Source organism: Brachyhypopomus gauderio, unplaced genomic scaffold, assembly GCF_052324685.1.
Source record: "Brachyhypopomus gauderio isolate BG-103 unplaced genomic scaffold, BGAUD_0.2 sc50, whole genome shotgun sequence".
Taxonomy (NCBI): domain Eukaryota; kingdom Metazoa; phylum Chordata; class Actinopteri; order Gymnotiformes; family Hypopomidae; genus Brachyhypopomus; species Brachyhypopomus gauderio.
Window position 1 is genome coordinate 69,066 of NW_027506875.1, and position 20,935 is coordinate 90,000.

Below are 20,935 nucleotides of genomic sequence, written 5' to 3' on the forward strand. Positions count from 1 at the left end.
AGTGTGAGCGAATCAACCAAGAACTCGGGAAGTTTTTAAGGATATTCTGTCTAAATAACCCTACTGATTGGTCTAGGTTTCTCCCGTGGGCAGAGATGGCTCAGAATTCACTAACCTGCTCCACAACACTTACGCCATTTGAGTGTTGTCTAGGTTACCAGCCAAACATGGCACCATGGTATTGCAGCGCTACAAGGAAAAGGCAGATCGTCTGTGTGGTCCCAACCCTGACTACGAGGTAGGGGATCGGGTATGGTTATCCACGAGAGACCTACATCTGAGAGGTTACTGTCACAAGCTAAAACCCAGGTACATAGGACCGTTCCGGATCACTAAGCACATAAACGAGGTGACGTACAAAATAGAGCTTCCACCACACTACCGTATGTCCAACTCCTTTCATGTGTCCCTGCTGAAACCTGCTACTACGGGTCCCCTGGATGAGGCTGCCCTGAAGGATGTTCAGCCCATAGCCATCGATTACGACGGTACTCCCGTCTACACCATATGTGCAAATCTGGACTCCAAACGTCGTGGTAATGTTCTGCATTATTTAATAGATTGGGAAGGATTCGGCCCGGAGGAGCAGCGATGGGTGCCGGCTAAGGACGTCTGGGACAAAGGGATGGTAGCGGACTTCCACCGACTGGCACCTCGCCCCCCAGGGCCGCCCCAGGAGTTTGGCGATCCTCCTGCTGCTGGTGGGCGTTACGGACGTCCTCGGCGCTCGGCCGTTCCGGCCGCCTTGGGGGAGGGTCCTGTCACGGCCTCCAACCCGGGGAACTCCAATTCCCAGCATGCTCCACCACAAAGGCGGAGATCCACCTCCCCAGAGTATTAGCCAGCTGCAACCTATTAGCTAGGTCTATTTAAGACCTGTCATGCTTATGCATCGTTGCGAAGTATTGCCGATGTATTGCCATTCATTAGATGTCCTGAACATTAAATGTCCCTGAATGTGGATGCCCTGCTTTGTATGTTGCATTGGAGCTGCTCTGGTAATTCAATGAAGCAAGAGGACAGTTCCTGATCTTCTCCACTGCCCACAACACCTCTGAAGATTTCTGGACAGAGGCCTTCTAGACAAAGATGTGGTTGATCTGCATAAGGGAACATTAAGATCCTCATACATCTCTCAACAGGAGCTTTGATGTCATCCAGAAACTCTGCCTTCTCTGTTCCCCCTCACCTCCTGTCCCTTCTGTACTCCAACATCATCCAGCCCATTCTGTTGTATAGCTATAGTTAAACACGTGACAGGTGCGCTCATGACGTTAAGCACAAACGTTAATTTTAACAGCACAAACAAGCACAAACGTAGCACAAATGAACGAGACTAGTTTGGAGTGATTTGGACGTGGAGAGGGGGCTGGTGATGTCACGCGTATGAAAAAGAACCGGTTATATTTTAAAAACCATAAAAGCACAAACATTAATTTTAACAGCACAAACGAGCACAAATGAACGAGACTAGTTTGGAGGGATTTGGACGTGGAGGGGGGCTGGTGACGTCACGCGTGTGAAAAATAAAACGATTGTAACTTTACAAAGCAAGTGAAACGTTATTTTGACAGCACAAACTCCGTACATTCAACTGAGACTACTTTGGAGAAATTTGGACGTGGAGGGGGGGCTACGTGACGTCACAGGTCAGAAAATGTATTTTTAAATTACTCAAAAGTCTTAATAGCACAAACGAAAATATTTACAGCACAAACGGGCACAAACCCGGCACAAACGAACTGCAGTGTTATTTCAGCATTTTGGGTTTGAGGGGGGGGGGGCAGCTTCACGCAGGTAAACATATGCCTATAAAGAGTAAAATCAGAGAAACTGTTAATTTTGCAATGGTTTTTTCAGAGCTGTATATGTGCACCAGGGTGTAGACACAAGAGAAAGTAGTGTAACGTTAAAGCAGAGAAGCATAAACACCCACACCCAGGGAGATGTGTTTTTACATGAGGTTTATGAGGTCTTCTATGATTGTGATGCAACAAGTCAGAAATGTGCTCATGCAGGGTTGTTTCCTTCTAAAGAAAAGAAAGCCAGATTACTGCTGAGATTGAACTCCAGTGAAGAAACAGAGAGTGTGTGTAAAGGAGAACTCCAGTGAAGAAACAGAGAGTGTGTGTACAGGAGAACTCCAGTGAAGAAACAGAGAGCATGTGTACAGGAGAACTCCAGTGAAGAAACAGAGAGTGTGTGTACAGGAGAAACTCCAGTGAAGAAACAGCGTGTGTACAGGAGAACTCCAGTGAAGAAACAGAGTGTGTGTACAGGAGAACTCCAGTGAAGAAACAGAGTGTGTGTACAGAAGACCTAAGTAAAGAAACAGTGTGTGTGTACAGGAGAACTCCAGTGAAGAAACAGAGAGTGTGTGTACAGGACAACTCTAGTGAAGAAACAGAGTGTGTGTACAGGAGAAACTCCAGTGAAGAAACAGAGAGTGTGTGTACAGGAGAAACTCCAGTGAAGAAACAGAGACTGTGTGTACAGGTATGTGTGTAGTAAAAAAATGGCCGACAAGCTACAGTGAAACTGTAGTGTGTGTGTGTGTTTCGACATTAAGTAATGTTTTCTGCTATAACTCTGGAAACTCTGAGTGTCCTGTTGAAGACAGATCTAGACATTATTCACAGGTTTGCCTGTAATATGAGGTAATGGCATTGACTCCTGTAGTTTAGTAATAGTCTGGATCAAGGGTATCTTGAATTCTGACCTACTATCTAGGATGAATTCTGTGAACAGATGCAAAGCACTTTGTAAGTCACTCTGGATAAGAGCGTCTGCTAAATGCCCCAAATGTAAATGTTTTCCCAAACTATTCCCAAGTGTATTTATGTGTGTATTGTCTAGTCTTTGAGGTTTTCTCAGATTGCTTCATGTTTTGTTTATTTTAGGTCTGTCTCATTTCTCACATGTTCATTTACTCGTCTTGGTATCAGTATGCTGTGCCGTTCTTGTGCCCTCCATGTTTAATCTATTAAGCTAAAAGAAGATGTCCATGTCAATCTTGAAAGCCCGAACAATAAACTCAGTTCTCCCTCACATGTGTGTCTGCCTCCTGGGGCAGTCATGGCCTGGCGGTTAGGGAACTGGTCTTGTGACCGGAGGGTCGTGGGTTCGATTCCCAGACCTGAGGCCATGACTGAGGTGCCCTTGAGCAAGGCACCTAACCCCAACTGCTCCCCGGGCGCCGGGCTAGGGCTGCCCACCGCTCTGGGCACGTGTGATCCACAGCCCCCTAGTAACCTCTAGTGTGTGTGTGTGTTCTGACTGCACAGATGGGTTAAAAGCAGAGGACAAATTTCGATTGGGGTGTAAAAATCACAATTGACAAAATATGGCACATTTCATTTCCTACAGCCCCTCCTATTACAATAACCTAAAGACTTATGGGAGGAGGAGAAACCATGGTGAAGTATCTCTCACCATCCCTGCCCTGTGAACATGAACTTTGAACCTGTCTGAACATGTCTGTTTGAACATGTTTGAACATTCAGTAAACTGGAGTCTGTAATCCTCACGGGTCTTTTCAGTAAATTGGAGTCTGTTGTCCTCACTGGTCTCCTCAGTAAACTGGTGTCTGTTGTCTTTAATGTGCAGGATGGCCAACATTTCAGAAGAATTGCTATCCGTTCTAGAGGAGCTAAGGGCAAAGGAACTGAAGAACTTCCGGTGGCATCTGACTACCACTGTGGAAGGTGACAAACGCATCCCAAAGGCTCATCTGGAGAATGCAGACGAACATGACACTGTAGACAAGATGGTGCAGAAATATGGCCCAGATGGAGCTGTGGAGATCACAGTGGACATCCTGAAGAAGATGAACCAGAACCAGCTGGCTGAGGACCTGAGGACCAAACACAGTGAGAATAATACAGATGAATCATGTTTACTATTTAAACTCAATATTTCAGAATTTAATTTGATCACAGCATCAGACTTAATATGATCACAGCATTAGTGTGACAGGCAAGTAAGTGCAAAATAAGAAGGAAGCGATCATGCCTGTCTCAGGGAAAGGGGAGGATTTAATGAATAACGTGCACCAACGTAAAGCCCGAGACATAATCCAAATTAAGGAAACAATAACTAGCAGTCAACTGGTACATAGACCAGACATAAATAGACAAAAGATCCTCAGGTGTTGGGTTCCCTAATGGGCCACACCCACCAGAGAGATGAACATGATGTCACAACGACAAGACAAACATGAAAAATGAAGGTAACTGAGCCAGAACACAGCTCAACAAAATGACATCTCAAACACCTTCACATGTGTTTCAATTCCACAATACAAAGAGGGAATCTGACATTAGGATAGAACAATAGGTTAGAAGGCTGAACAATAATTACAAGCTTTATTGATGAGAAAGGCAGAGGTAAAGCTGCAGTTAAAGCCTGGTTCACACTACACGATTTTAGGATGGTTTTTCAGTCGCCGACTGATCGCCGACAAAAACTGTGGTCAGAGGCGAATCGGCGATCACTCGTCGCTCGCTCAGTCGTGTAGTGTGAACTGCTGAAAGACGCTGAAAGACGCTCGCCGAGCCGTCGCCGACTGGTCGCAGACGACTGGCAGATATCTAGCATGTTTAATATCTAGCAGTCGGCGACTGAGAGTCGGCAGCAGCGTCTAGCTACAGCCAATGGGAACGCGGAGAGAGAACCGCGGCACCGCTGAAGATATCTCTGAAGAATGTAAAAAACTTTCAAGAATACTTTCAAAACAGTAACCCAGCAAACACACAAAATCCTCACCTTTCTTACAACTTTACTACAACACTGTGTTTAAGTTATTGTGACAGCACTGGAGAAATAGTGCGATTGATTATATTTATGTTCATTTGGGACTATGGAGTGTTTAAACGGTAAAAATAATAATAATAACGAAAATGTGGAGCACATGTACATTGTTTTTTTTTCTTCTACGTGGTGTTGCTGGTTCTCGAGAGTTTCGTTTTCGTGTTCTCGTGTTTTTGGACGGCAGCCAGATGAGTCGGCGATTCCCCAGTCGTGTAATTCGTGAGCCCGCGTCGCCGATCAGTCATGTAGTGTGAAAGCCACAACAACTGAGAGACTCGCGATTACAGCACAACCAGTCGTGTAGTGCGGACGGCACAAAAACCTGACGACTGAAAAGTCGTGTAGTGTGAACCAGGCTTAAGGATGACCAGGTTTGTGCAGGTTTTGTGTGCTTTACTCTGACGTCTCCTCTCACAGGTGGACACAGATGTGAAGAGTCGACTGCTGAGAGTCCAGCAGGTAAATTCCACCCAGCCACACCTTTAGGCAGGAATACATATTACACCTTTAAACAACCTGATTTAGATTTAGATTTATTTAGATGCTTATGAATGTATTTTTTCTGAGTACTCACTGTTGTTGGAGGCTGGACACAACTGCAGACTATGACGAGGTTGATTAACAAGACTAAAAAACTACATAAAGTATACAGACATACAAAGACAAATCAAACATCAACCAAGAACACCCAACTAATACTGACTGGCCTGGGAATCAAACCCACAACCCTCCGGTCACACGACCAGTTCCCTAACCACCAGACCATAACCATATAGATTTTAAATCTTGATGTCAAATAAATAAATTTTTACTATTTACTATCAGCATATCTGAGGATGGCATAGTTCATTATAGTTTTAGTGCAAACTGAATAAAGGTGATTTAAAGGTGGGCCAGAGATAATATCTGTCATGCTGCGGACGCCCCCTGCTGGCCACAGCGGCAGTATTTCATGTTGTCCTGTTATTGTGGTGTTGTGTTCATCCCTCAAGTGGGCGGGGCCTATTAGGATCCCACCACCTGAGGGTCGTTTGTCTATATATGTCTTGTCTTTGTACCAGTTGACTGCTGGTTATTTGGATTATGCCATGCGTTTTGCACTGGTACAATTTATCCTTTAAATCCTCCATTTTCCCCGAGACTGGAGTTATCACTTCATTCTTTTTTTGCACTCCCTCAATAACCAAATAAAATTACTGTCATCATGTGTTTCTGTTGTTTTAGAGATGGTCTCTGGATATCAGCAAAAGCTCAAACACAAACTACTGGAGAAATATAAAAAAATTAATGAAGGACTCTCAGATCATGGAAGCTCAACCCTCCTGAATGAGATCTTCACAGAGCTCTACATCACAGAGGGAGGGAGTGGAGATGTCAATAATGAACATGAGGTGAGACAGATTGAGACAGCATCCAGGAGACCAGCAACACAGGAGACACCCATTAAATGTAATGACCTCTTTAAAGACAAACCCATCAGAACAGTGCTGACTAAAGGAGTAGCTGGAATTGGAAAAACCGTCTCTGTGCAGAAGTTCATTCTGGACTGGGCTGAAGGAAGAGCCAATCAGGACGTCCGCTTCATATTTCCACTTCCTTTTAGGGAGCTGAATTTGATAAAGAAGGAAAAGAATCTGATGGATCTGCTTGATCACTTTTTCCCAGAAACAAAAACATTACAGTTAATAGACTGTGATGCTTATAAAGTCATTTTCATCTTTGATGGTCTGGATGAGTGTCGACTTCCTCTAGATTTCCAGAACAATGAGAGTTTATCGCACATAACGGAGTCGACCTCTGTGGATGTGCTGCTGACAAACCTCATTAAGAGGAATCTGCTTCCCTCTGCTCTCCTCTGGATAACCTCTCGACCAGCAGCAGTCAGTCAGATCCCTCCTGAGTGTGTTGACCTAGTAACAGAGGTACGAGGGTTCAGTGACCTCCAGAAAGAGGAGTACTTCAGGAAGAAAATCAGTGATCAGATCCTGGCCAATAAAATCATCTCACACATGAAGTCATCAAGAAGCCTCTACATCATGTGCCACATTCCAGTCTTCTGTTGGATTGCAGCCACTGTTCTAGAGAGCATGTTGGGTAAAGCAGAGAGTGGAGAGATCCCCAAGACTCTGACTCAGATGTTCACACACTTCCTGAAGTTTCACATCAAATACAAGGACAGAAAGAACCATGGCAAAACTGACACTGATTTTCACCAGACTAGAAATATTGTTCTGGCACTGGGAAAACTGGCTTTCCAACAGCTGGAAAATGGCCAACTGATCTTCTATGAGAAAGACTTGAGAGAGTGTGACATTGATGTCAAAGAAGTGTCAGTGTACTCAGGAGTGTGTAACCAGATCTTCAGAAAGGAGGATCTGCTGGACCTGGGGAAGGTGTTCAGCTTTGTACATCTGAGTGTTCAGGAGTTTCTAGCTGCTTTATATGTATTTCTCTCCTTCATCTCCAACAAAACAAATGTGCTGGAACAGAAAAAGAAAACACCCTTTAAAAGATCAAAAATGTCTGACTTCCTAAGGAAAGCAGTGGACAAGGCCTTACAGAGTGAGAATGGACACCTGGACCTTTTCCTCCGCTTCCTTCTGGGTCTTTCACTGGAGTCCAATCAGACTCTCTTACGAGGTCTACTGACACAGACAGGAAGCACCTCTCACAGCACAGAGGAAACAGTCAAGTACATCAAGAAGAAGATCAGGGAGAATCCCTCTCCAGAGAAATCCATCAATCTGTTCCACTGTCTGAATGAACTGAATGATCATTCTCTAGTGCAGGAAGTCCAAAAATACCTGAACAGAGGACGTCATCACAGTGGACTCAGATTGTCTCCTGCTCAGTGGTCAGCTCTGGTGTTTGTGTTGCTGAACTCAGAAGAGGAGCTGGATGAGTTTGTCCTGAGTAAATATGAACCATCAGAGAAATGTCTAATGAAACTGTTGCCAGTGGTCACAGCATCCAGAAAAGCTGAGTGAGTATTTTCATTCATAAACACATTACAGCACTAGGGGGAGTTACCCAAAGCATCATAGAATCAGTAAAAAATCATAATACGACTAAGGACATTGTTAACTTCACACACACACACACACACACACACACACACACACACACACACACACACACACACACACACAGATGTTCACTGTATCTCACTGTATGGTGTTTCTGTACTGGGGTTATTGATCCCTCCCACTAACAATAGAAACAGCTGAATTACAATTAAAATGTGTTGGAGTAAATTCTACTACACAGTCCAGCATGAGTCATGAATATGCATAACCAATACAATTACTGACTTTAGCATCTGAGAGGGTTAGGGTTAGAGAGAAAGAGAGACAGAGGGATAGAAACATGGCGCTCCCCAGAGGGCAACATTGCGGAGCTCTCCGAATCAAGTTAGTTATATGTCTTTTTTTTCTCTTTACTTTATTATGCAGAGTTAAGACATATTCTGCGAACATTGTTTATGATCGGGCGAAACTATTAGAGTTGAGAGAGCGTGGTCCTTTTGGACTTTTTGACCCGAACACGCTAGAATCCTACCCGGAGCTAATATGCTATGCGGATCCGACGCTAGATCGGCCCCCGACAGGGAGCTTCTCTGGGAGCACCAGGCCGAGGCAGAGGCGAGGCAGACGGGGAGGAGCTGACCGGAGGCTCTGGCGCTTGACTAGCAACAGAAGGCTTACTCTCCCGGTAATACTGTTCGCAAACGTTCAGTCTCTGGAAAATAAAATGGATGAACTCCACGCTCGACTGGCCACACAGAAGGATTTTCAGGACGGTTCTTTACTGTGTTTCTGTGAAACTTGGCTGGGGGAGAGAATACCCGACGAGGCAATAACACCAGTGGGATACACGGGTTTCAGACAGGACCGGTGTGCTGCGGAAAGCGGTAAGAGTTGAGGAGGGGGAACGGCTGTCCTTGTCAAACAGTCCTGGTGTACAGACTGTAAGATCATCTCAAAATCCTGCTCTGAAAGTGTGGAATATTTAACTCTGAAGTTAAGACCATTTTTTCTACCCAGAGAACTGCAATGTATCATTGTGAGTGTTGTGTATATTCCCCTCTCAGCTAAGGAGGAGAATGCACTGAAAGAGCTACACAACATGATCGATGAGCATAAGAATATGTATCCTGATGCTGCTCTCATTATTCTGGGAGATTTTAATCATTGTAATCTTCGGAAAAACATGCCAAAACTACCAGTTTGTGACGTTTCCCACTAGAGGAAATAAAATGCTGGATCACTGCTACAGTAACACTAGAAATGCTTTCTTAGCTGAGCCAAAACCCCAGTTGGGAAAGTCGGACCACTTGGCAATCCGGCTTAAACCTGTGTATAATAAAGTGCTTATGACAAAACCAGTCACAGTCAGAACTATTAACACCTGGACTAATGACACACAGGCTAGCCTGCAGAGCTGTTTGGAGAATACAAACTGGAATATTTTTAAAGAGACTAGTAATGACATACACGAATACACAGAGACTGTGAGTGATTATATCCGCTGGTGCACCTCCATATGTGCACCTCCCAGGACTGTGCGTATGTTCCCAAACCAAAACCATGGTTTAATAGGGACATAAAACAGAGAATCAGGAAGAGGCGGGAAGCCTTCAAGTCAGGGGATCAAGAGGAGTATAAAAGAGCACGCTATGAGCTCCAGAAATCCATCAGAGCAGCAAAAAGGGCTCATTGCCAAAAACTTGAAGGGTATTATCTCAGTCACAATACACGCAGCATGTGGAAAGGAATCCAGGCCGTTACAAATTACAGGAGAACTACAACTATATACCCTTTAGATGTCACTCTCCCCGACAGCCTTAACACTTTCTATGCCAGATTTGATAGACAGAATACAGACACAGCTTTGAAAGCCCTTTGTGATCCGGAGGACACTGTTTTTCAGGTGTCTCAAACACAGGTCCTCAAGGCTCTGAAAAAAGTAAATCCCCACAAGGCTGTGGGACCAGATGGTGTTCATCCCAAAGTTTTGAAGATTTGCGGGGAACAACTAGCTGGGGTGTATTGTGACATTTTCAACCTGTCATTATCCCAGGCTGTGGTCCCCCGTGTCTTTAAATCTTCCACTATCATCCCAGTCCCTAAAGGACTAACTATATCCACTGTAAATGACTTTAGGCCAGTAGCACTTACATCAGTTGCCATGAAGTGCCTAGAAAAACTAGTCCTGGCACATATTAATCACATGGTCCCGCATACTGTTGACCCCCTCCAGTTTGCTTATCACCCCAATCGATCAGTGGACGATGCGGTAGCAATAGCCCTACACCACACTCTGCAACATCTGGATAACGGCAGAACGTATGCCAGGATGCTTTTCCTGGACTACAGTTCTGCATTTAACACCATCCGGCCGGGCAAGCTAATCAAGAAGCTGACAGACTTGGGAGTCCCTACATCCACATGTAATGGCGCATTTCCACTAGGGCCTGCTTGGCGCGGTACAGTTCGATACGGATCGGTTCGCAACGGAACAGTACGGTCCCGTTGTGTTTCCATTACAATGGTGGACCACCACAATGTGGGTGGAGTCGCTGTTGGCGCGCGGGTTGTAGTGTTGTGACATCATTTGTATGCGACCACAACAATGGACAAGATGGCGATGGAAAGACTCGTGTACCTTGTGCTAGGGTTATGACTTTTATTCCGGAAACGTGCAAATGAAGAGAGCAAGAGAAGGTTGCAGTTTGCGAGACGCAGGACACAAGAAAAGGAGCGGAGACTCCTTGAGACCATACAGCAGTATCAGGCCGAGGACGACAGGAGAGGGAGAAAAAGACGCAGGCTGGTAAGCTAAGCTAACGCTAGTTAACATCAGTCTTTCTCCCCGAGATAAATGTGTAAAGCGGGTAAAGCTAACGCAGTAAAAATGCATTCTGTGTGTGTGCGTTTCAGATGGCTTTATTGTTGGCTAATAGCCGTGTGGATATTCCGACGAGCGTCTCAGTGGTGGTGTCACGTGCGGCTACGCCCCCTCTCCTAGCTGTCACTCTGGGTTCCCTCGTGTCTGTGTTCTTGCCCGTTTGTCCCGCCCTGCTCGTTAGTTTATGGATCCCTCGTTTGTTACCACGCCCCTGTGTCATTGTCATCACCTGTCCCTAGTTTAGTTCTGTGTATAAAAGCCCCTGAGTCTCCCTTGTCCTTTGTCCGGTATTTTGAATTCATTTGTGATCGTGTTTATCCCACCGCTGTTCTCTGTGCCTGACCGTTTTCGTGTTTCTCCTGTTTTCCGTGCCCCCTGTCTTGTGATGCCTGTCTTTGCCTGTTTTACGGACTGCCCTCCTGTTATCGACCCTGCCTGGCTATCCGACGATGATTACGGTATTCCCCTGAATAAATCTCGCTCTTCTCAGCACTTGTGTCCGTCCTCTCGCTCCGTGGCGCAAGCCACGTTACAGGTGGGACGTTATTGTTCCTGAGTTCACGTGCACACAGTGGCTACAGAACTTCAGGATGTCCCGAGAAGCGTTTGACTCCCTCAGCAACAAATTGCGTCCAGCCCTGGAGCGACAACACACAACTTTTCGAGAGTGTGTGCCCGTACATAAAAAAGTGGCAGTAGCACTGTGGAAGCTTGCTACGGGCTCGGAGTACGCTCTGCATAATTTGTGTGAAAGTTATGGAGACATATGACACTACATGGGATGTGCCAGCTACTGCTACACAGCAGCCAGTGGCAGCAATGGCACAGGGTGTGGAGGAGTGTGATGGTAGAGATGCTCGCAATGCACTGATGCTATATATCTGTCATAACAGTTAAATTGTTGCCATTGCCTGTGTCACGTACACAAAGCAATAAAGCTGTGATTGTCAAACTCATTATCCGCTGCTGATTATGTTAAGACAATTAAAAGAACATGATGCCCCTTAACACATACAATAATGGTATCTTATTTATCTTTATCTTCATTATTGTATGTGGTTGCTCTAATTATTGGTAATAATTTGGTATTACTCAAACAGGCCGAACACACCCTGCATAAAAAGCATCAGTCATACAATCAAATAAAATCAAACTTTTACTGATCACATGCATAGTAATACACAGTACAACTTGCAGTGAAATGTTTAAGTACAGTCTGCTCACACTGAGCCATTATAAAAGAAAAAGAGAAAAGATTTTGTGTGCTTTTACTGGCGACTGTCTCGCATGGTGTTCACAAGTTCGCCAAGCACCCCGAGGAAAGCCCAGTTGAAGGAAACATTTTCCGCCAACTCCGCTCTCCTCAGCTCGGCTTCTTGTTCCCGGGCCTCGCTACAATCACGGCTCGACAATCAATGCTCGTGCATCCGCACATCCTGTGCCTGCATCTCCAGAAGATGTACGCCGATATCCAAGTCCGTCTGGGTCCTTTTTTGATTGCCTTGACAAAAAAAGAGGGTAATGGGAGTTGATTAGTAAAACTGAAATGCACTCTGTACTCATGCTACTCCGGTGCTTAACATGTTTTTTTGTGTTCCTCACCTGTATTGGGCCACCGGACAGGTGTTTGTGATCCAGCTGGTGTAGAGACCGCTGGTTCCGTGTATGACACGGATGATACGGGGGAGGCAGGAGGTTCCAAAAAGGCACTCGGCTCGTCAGTGGAAGGGGAATCTTGAACGTAAAAATAACAAATATTAAACACAAGCATTCCCGTGAAAGCAACGATATAGCGTAACTGCACAAAATGTGTAGCACGTCATCGCTGCTCAAGCTTTGTTTATGGCTACAGCTAACTAGCAACTAGCAAGGCTCCACGCTGTGGCTAAGAGCTAGCTATTGTACAGTAGTGACTGTGGTGGTAACATTAACTACAAACACAGCTCTAAATTCCTGCGTTTACAATAGATGCGTTCATATTACATTCATATTACGTCTTTTACGAGCCTAGTAAAATTGTGAAATCACAATACACTCACCATTCTCCGTGGCCTCCAGCACCGACATTGCCGTGTCCAGCACGTTTTTCTTCCATTACTGGCTGGTCGGTAACTGTATATGGCATCCATTTGCTGGAACCAGTCTTTGCGGTTTGCTCCGCTGTGTCCGTTATGGTCCTTCACTGCCCGGTAATCGCTTTTAAGCTTTTTAAGCTTGGACCGGCACTGCTGAACGGACCACTGGTAGCCATGAGTGGCCATTAGTGCGGAAACCTCGCTAAAAACCTTTACATCTCTAGTGGCCCCATCCAGTTCGCCCTGGATTTTTTGATCGCTCATTATTAACAGAAAGGTTTGTACCTCAGCGTTTGACCAGGGAACAGAGTTTTGGTTCTACATTCTTCTCTCCTTGGGTTTTAAAAATGGCTGAGGAGTCGATAGCGGAGGAGCGGAGTCGCTCTCCTGTGACGCAACCTGTGACGACACTCCCTGGCCAATCAGTGTCATGCTGTTCTTCCACGTCACAGAACTGTACCGCTTTGGAATGGTTAGAGCCTCGAGCGAGTAGGTACGAAAAAAGTACCTGAAGGTACCGGCAAACTTGTACCTGGTACTAATGGAAACACTCATAAACCGACCCGTATCAAACCGTACCACGCCAAGCAGGCCCTAGTGGAAATGCGCCACTGGATTCTGGATTTCCTGACAGAAAGACTACAGGTGGTGAGAATAGGAGAACAGATGTCGGCTGAGCTCACAGTCAGTACAGGTTCTCCACAAGGCTGTTGCCTCAGCCCCAAACTCTTTACCCTGTATACAGTGAGGTGGCGTCAGAGAATTTCGGGGTGGCGAACGTAAGTTGTTTGTTGAGCGGGGGGTGGCGTGTAACAATTGATGAGCGGCCGAGGGGGTGCCATGTAGCGATTGCTGTAAAATAAATGGGTCTTATTATTTACATTGAGGGGGCGGGACACCTCGCCTGAGGGGGCGACGCCCCCATTCGCCCCCCCGTGGCGCCGGCCCTGCTGTATACCCACGACTGTGTCTCCACCCAAAACAATTCTATCATCAAATATGCTGATGATACTACCATTCTGGGACTTATTAAGGGAGGGGATGAGTCAGAGTACAGGACGATGGTGAACAACATAGTTGTATATGGAGAGAAGAATAATCTCATCCTGAACACAGGAAAAACCAAAGAAATCATACTGGACTTCCTCCAACTCCACAGCCTCTTGTCATCAGTGGGATTGAGGTAGAAAGGGTTAATAGTTACAGATTATTGGGACTACAGATTACATCTGATCTGAATTGGACTCTGAACACCACAGCTACAGTGAAAAAAGCCCAGAAAAGACTTTACTTTATCAGGCAGCTCAGGAAAGCTGGTCTGAACCGGCGTCCTCTCACCCAGGCATATAGGGGGCTGATAGAGAGCATCCTCACCACAGGTATTACTGTCTGGTATGGTAACACCACACAGGCAGAGAGGAAGGCTCTGCAAAGAGTTATAAAGATGGCAGAGAGGATTATAGGGACAAAACTTCCTTCTATGGACTCTATGTATGAGCAGCGTTGTCAGAAAAGAGGAGAGGGAATCATTAGAGACTCATTCCATCCAGCTCACTCTCTGCTCAGACGTAAGCACTGCACATACAATCTGAGACACAGAAGGGCAGACAGTATTATAACTCACAGAACTCGCTTTTTTAACAGTTTTTCCCATCTACAGTTAGGCTGATGGCAAAACACAGCCACTGAAAAAGTGTAATAATAATTCTAATTTATTTGTATATGCTGATTACGGGCAACTGTGCAATTGTGTAAAAACCGCTGCTGGTCAGGGAGCATTTCTATTGTATTGTGTTTTCATATTGTAACCTTTGGTATGATTGTTTCTTCTTATCTATATGGTGGTTATGTTGTTTTATTGTTTTTTTTTTAAACTGTTGATGAGAGAGCTCTGCACAAGAATTCGAATGTGTCTGCACTGTGGTCTTTACACAAATGGCAAATAAAATCTTATCTTAGCTCTTATCTTAGACAGAGGGATAGAGAGATGGTGGAGTGAGAGGGAGAGACGAACTACAAAACACCACAAACTCCAATTTTTTCTCGCTCACACAGTCACTATCCTTTCTCACTTTTTCTCCCCCCCCCACACACACATACAGTCAATATCCTCTCTCTCTCTCTCTCTCTCTCTCTCTCTCTCACACACACACACACACACACAGTTAATATTGTTGTGGAAATTTTGAACCTTAATGGTGAGCAAGTCAGAAACAGTTGGGTATGGTATCAGAGTAGAGTACAAAGTTTTTTAAAGACAAAAGATAGAAAAATAGAAAGATCTCCGTTAAACACTCAAGAGCGTCTGTAAGAGAGAGCTGCCCCCCCTCTCACAGACCATAGTTTAATACTATTCTGCTACATGATTACATCATACTTCAGTGACATGAGTTAAGCATGTGGCCCACATGAGGTGAGGTGATGGGGTGAGGTATCACACAGGGGTGATAGTGGGAAAAATTCCTGAGCCTGAAATTTTTCTGAGCGGGGAGGTTTGGAAGTGTACCATATTTTGAATAAGTTTATCTTTAAATTAATTAATAATAAATAAGTCAGGTAATCATTATGGTGAAATAAAAAACAAATTTCTATTAATATTCTGAGAAAATGCTGTAAGATTCTGTTAACACAATTAACACAAATGGGGTCATTCCATGTCAAATAAACCAAAATTTAGATTGACCATCTCAGAATCCCTTCAAACTTCCCCCATTAGTAGGCAGATATGTTTCATGGAAAAATCCAAAGTATTTCTGTTCCATGTTCAATATTTTAAGAGTTACAGCCGTTTTTGTAACCCCCCCCTCAGACGCATCTTTTGCGAAAGTGGCTAAATAGCATTATTTGAATGTGAATTATCTCTAAAACTATTACAGCTAGAAGGCTGAAAGTTTTTTTGTATGTTTAGAAACTTGTATACTTGTAACTTATGTACTTTCTGGTGCTGTAAGTTGTGTTGTCAATAGCAAAAAAAAATCAACTAAGTCATTTTCACCTGTCTTTATCTCATGGATGAAGTAGAAGAAGGCTGATCTATGTTTTATGTTTCAAAGTACTTCCAGTGGCAATGTTGAAGTAATAATTAAGTTGCCTGTATGTGGTCCAGTTTTTGCACAATTTGCTGTCAAATATCCAATTTCACACGTACGGTACCCTTATTTAGACACTGATTCACAAAATACCTATATTTATTTTTTCAATTTTTTTGTTCTGTTATATACTTTGATATGTGCTGAATATATGGTAGAAAAATTGGAATGGCCTTTTTTGATATAGTGGTTTTATTCACCACTGAAAATCACCAATATCATGGAAAAATAACATTCAAAAAAGAGAAGCAAAACAAAATTTATGTTGTGCTAAAACGCAGTATTTACACAAAAAATTAATTTACACAAATTTACACAATTTCTTGGTTGATTTGACATGGAATGACCCAATAAATATAAAACCTGATGCGGAGTTAGCGGATTCAAAAAAGAAGCTGAAAAACTATGATTGCTCCACCAGATGGCGCCAGTTGACTATCAAGTACTTGAAAATCTGCTAACTCAGATTCTCCTGTTCAACACAGATCAGATCATCAGACACCCTTATGAGATCAAAGGTCAAAAGGTTCCTGATCCTCTTTGGTGTGATCTCAGATGGAAATACTCACTGAGAACTGTTCTTCAGTGATGAGATTCGCAACTATCACAACACATACAGCAACACTAAGTCTCAGCTCACATGTGTGTAAACAGTTTTCCACAGTAGTGAAAGCTGAGGTTTCATTTCCTTGATTTAATTTACAAAAAGATGAATCTTTCATCACGGCCCTGATCTCATCAGACACTCTAAAAGTCTCAGAGAGGCCATGTGTCTCCATGTTGAGATCATCCAAATGGGAGAATCCATCATCCAGATAGACTGATTCTCCCTGCCACACAGAATCTACAGATACACTCATCAAGGGAGATTGTTGTTACACTTAACCTCAGGAGTGAGGAGGGTGTGACGTCTGCTTAGCACACACTGTATTTATTAAACACTAAACACACACTAACTGTGTTGTATTTATTCACACAGAAATCTGAACACTTTTCTCAGGTTTAATGATAAAAATCAAAAGAATAATATTTAATACAAAATGTTGTCATAGATTTCTATTATTCATAATTTCCCGCCTGTTTTGATTTCTTATTACCTACATGTAACAATTTTTCGAATTTAAATACATTCCTGCAGCAACAGTGCCCCTGGTGAACACAGACAAACTCAGTTACTAATACGTGTGTAATTACAGGTAGTTCAATCCATTGATCTATATTACTGGATTGGACATCGCCTGTTGCCGCTATAGCTAGCGATGCGCCGCCCTCGGAGCCATTACTATGTATTGAGTCATGTCAGCAAAGCAGTGTAGTTCCTATGTGGGATGTGCATCCATCTGTCACAAAAACAGTCCTAGCGCCCTTATTTCTTATCCGATTTTTATAAAATATGGCTTAAATTAAAGGTGAGAATATTGCCGTTGTGATATGTAAAACTTTGTATTCTCCCAAGAGATATATAAGCAGTCTGGGAATTTTTCAATTTAGGTAAAATTAAAAAAAGCCCTGTATAAAGCCCTTTTCTTTCACCTGGCTAAAACTAAATAACACATGTATGTCATGTTTTTGATATTCAATCATAATTATGGTAAAAAGTTTTAAATAAATAACTTTAAGTTTTAATTATGATAAGTCACAATTCTGATATTGAAAGTCAAATTTATGAGTTTATCTCTTTATTTGTCAACTCTCCCCGTTACAGCTGTAGTTTTCATAAATTCTTTAAGTGCAATACCTCTTATATATGTTCAAGTATAATATGAGATGGCATCAGTGTGGAGGAGCATCTTTGAGCACTACATGGCTAAATGTGGGTGAAATTAATTATGAAATTATGATAGAGAAAATAATGAGTTTGAATCTGAAATTTATGCCAAATTATTATTTTTTTAACTTCAAGTAGCAGAAAAGAGCTTACACAATCCAGTTTTCCACAAATACATAATTAGATAAATTGACATGACACAAAATATACAATTTTCAAAATCATTTATTGCAGCCACTTCTCATTGGCTACAGCAGTGGTTCCCAAACTTTTTCTGCCATGCCCCCCTTTAGTAGATGAGAATATTTTCGCGCCCCCCCCCCCCCCCCCCCCCCCCCCCCCCCCCATATTGACTAGGGATGCATCGATTCACGTTTTTCACTTCCGATACCGATTCAGATATCTGAGGCTTAGTATCGGCAGATACTGATCCGATACCGATCTGATAAGAGTAAAACAGTGCTGAATCGACTTAAAACATTTTTTTAAAACACAGACATACTGAATTACAAGTTTATTGAAAACTCTGCACCAGTATAGCACACTTAAACACACATATAAAAATGTAAAAACAACACAACTTGCATTTGTTCAGTCAGTGCAAATACCAAAGAACCTGAAACTTACAAAAACAATAGGTTCAAAACTTCAAACATGAAAAAAAAACTGCAAGAAACCTTTGAAATGGTTCAAGAATTTAAAATATAATTTAAAATAAATAAGGAGATGAAATAAGAGAAACAGCAATACATATGCGGCTAGTTTGCTAGCGCAGACATCATGCAGAGCACAAAGGCTTTGAGCTAATAAAATCCCTTAGGATAAAAGTTTTGTTTGCCAGCGATCTGGCGTTTACCAGACCAATCCTGGCAGGAGCTGTGGCCTGTGGTTCAGCGAGGCCTGTGACCCTGGGCAGTGTCCTCAGGTTACGGGGATTTCCCCCGCGCTGACAGAGCCGAGGAAAACTGGTGTGGCGGGAATGGAAACCCTCATCCAAGCTGGTCACAGGTATCAGACAGGTGTCGATGGGCTCCATAAACCGCCGGGACACAAATAATGGAAGATGTAATCCATGACCTGTCCGGGAAATGGATATGGAGTGTACCAGCCAGACCTTCAGCTTCACCAGCTGACCGCTGCGTTTACCACGACGGCGGCGGCGACGCTTACGCCGGGGTGATTGAGCCAGAAACCGGTAGAGGTGGGTCGGGATTTCTGATAGGAGCGGGGGTAGATTTTCCTGTCTACCGCGACTAAAAGTAATTTTGTCGTCGACATTATGTTTAAGATCCATGAGGGCTTGGCGATCATACACCAACAGAGACGTTATTTGAGTAAAACTAAAACTTAATAACAGTACAAACATTAACCAACGCGGGAGTACCAGACGGCCTGCCAAACACACCGGCGCCATCTTGTATCTCACCTGCTCCTACAAGGGAAGTGCAGGAAATCGGTGCAGTAGTGAAGTCCAGCTTTTTCCAACTGAGGCAGCTGGCTAAGGTGAAGAATATCCTCCCACGTGAGCACTTTGAAACAGTAATCCATGCATTTATTACATCACGGCTGGATTACTGTAATGCACTTTATTTTGGAGTTAGCCAGTCCTACCTCAAGCGACTCCAGTTGGTACAGAATGCTGCTGCCAGACTGCTGACTGGAGTGTGTAAGAGGGAGCACATAACTCCTGTTCTGGCCTCCCTCCACTGGCTGCCCGTGCATTTTAGAATTCATTTTAAGATTTTTTCATTTGTTTTTAAGGCATTAAATGGTCTTGCCCCACCTTACCTCTCTGAGCTTCTACATCCACACGCTTCCACTCGGTGCCTCAGGTCAGCTGATCAGTTGCTCCTGAAGGTGCCGAGGGCAAAGCGCAAGCTCAGAGGGGATCGAGCCTTTTCAACTGCTGCACCTAAACTGTGGAACGACCTACCTATCCATGTTAGACAGGCCCCATCTCTCACTGTTTTTAAAACTCGTCTTAAAACACATTTTTATTCCTTGGCTTTTAACTCCACATGAGACTTGGGTATTTTATGAGGTGTTGTTTTAAATAGTATGTATTAGAATATTTATAGTGGTCTGTGTTTTTATTGTATTTTGCTCTTCTTGTTTTTTTTTTTTTTACTAATTGCACACTCTGTAAAGCACTTTGGTTCGGCTGATGCTGTTTTGTAAAGTGCTATATAAATAAAGTTGAGTTGAGTTGAGAGCACAAAGCATGTAACGGCCAGAAATATGTGTACTGTCTCTTTAAGGGAGCGAGTTGAGCGCGCGTATGGAATATTGTTGTTTTTTTAGCTTTCTGCTGTAGACCGAGTCAGACCACTGCTCTTTATTTTATCTTTATTTTATTTCTGTAAGTAACGCATTCAGTGAGCTTTGGACAACTCACCAGTTCATGTATGAACAGTCAAGTAGTGCTGGAGCCCAGGTTTATTTTGGTCAACCAGCAAATAAACGGAAGTGGAATACCACCAGCGCGAGTACGAGTCAGTGATTCACCTCTCCTCTGTGTGCTTCGCGTTTCAGCCGCCTGTTAACTCTCCAGGTTCATATCCGGGACAGAGTGGATATTTAAGGTTGAACTAACTCAGAAAAGCGTTACAAGCATAGAATTAGACTGAATAGATCTGTTTTTATGGATCGGTCACATTGTCCCCGATACCCGATCTAGAATTTTTTCAGATATTAATATCGGAATCGGTGCATCTCTAATATTGACACATGTGCACATGTTTTACTTCCAAGCTCCGCGCCCCCCCTGCAATAGCTCCGCGCCCCACCTAGGGGGCGCCCCCCCCCCCACTTTGGGAACCACTGGGCTACAGAATTTCATCAACTTTAACCCCTTCAGACCCCACGTCCACTGGAATGGACATGACATATTTCTTGCCCTAAACCAGGGGTACTCAACTGGCGGACCGCGGTCCGGATCCGGACCCGAACGCAGTCCTGTCCGGACCCAATCTCATTCCTGATTAACTGGATACGGACCAAAACAAAACCGTAGCATTTATTTCAGGGCTACTGAAAAAACACTCCGTCACGTTACGTTTGCCACCCCCGCTCAACAACTTACGTTCGCCACCCCCGCTCAACAACAAGCCTGCCTGGTTGACGCTTCGCGAGCGGCGCGAGGGTCCGCGCGGCGAAAATGACGTAATCGCTGTGGCTCCGCGTGTGCGCGAGTGCCTCGCGCGCTGTCGGTTCGAGAGGTCGTGCACCTCTCGAATTTTGTAACTTCGCGCCGCGCTTCAGCGCAATGAACAAAGTCACGTTTTCAG

At 43.9% G+C, this 20,935-nt stretch overlaps 1 protein-coding gene across 7 annotated transcripts in view; it reads left to right on the forward strand.

Annotated features, from left to right (window-relative positions):
* Positions 1-1,540: 1,540 nt before the first annotated feature.
* Positions 1,541-20,935, forward strand: part of LOC143487826 (NACHT, LRR and PYD domains-containing protein 3-like) — a 74,665-nt gene continuing 55,270 nt past the window's right edge. For 5 of the 7 annotated variants that reach the window (XM_076987043.1, XM_076987036.1, XM_076987041.1 and 2 more), the window contains exons 1-4: positions 1,991-2,496; positions 3,607-3,869; positions 5,227-5,268; positions 6,034-7,792. In XM_076987043.1, the coding sequence (XP_076843158.1) occupies positions 3,608-3,869; positions 5,227-5,268; positions 6,034-7,792 (2,063 nt within the window). In that variant the 5' untranslated portion in view covers positions 1,991-2,496; position 3,607. Of the gene's footprint in view, positions 1,650-1,990; positions 2,497-3,606; positions 3,870-5,226; positions 5,269-6,033; positions 7,793-20,935 lie in introns of those variants that run through there. The other 2 variants (XM_076987038.1, XM_076987039.1) reach the window with 2 other exon arrangements.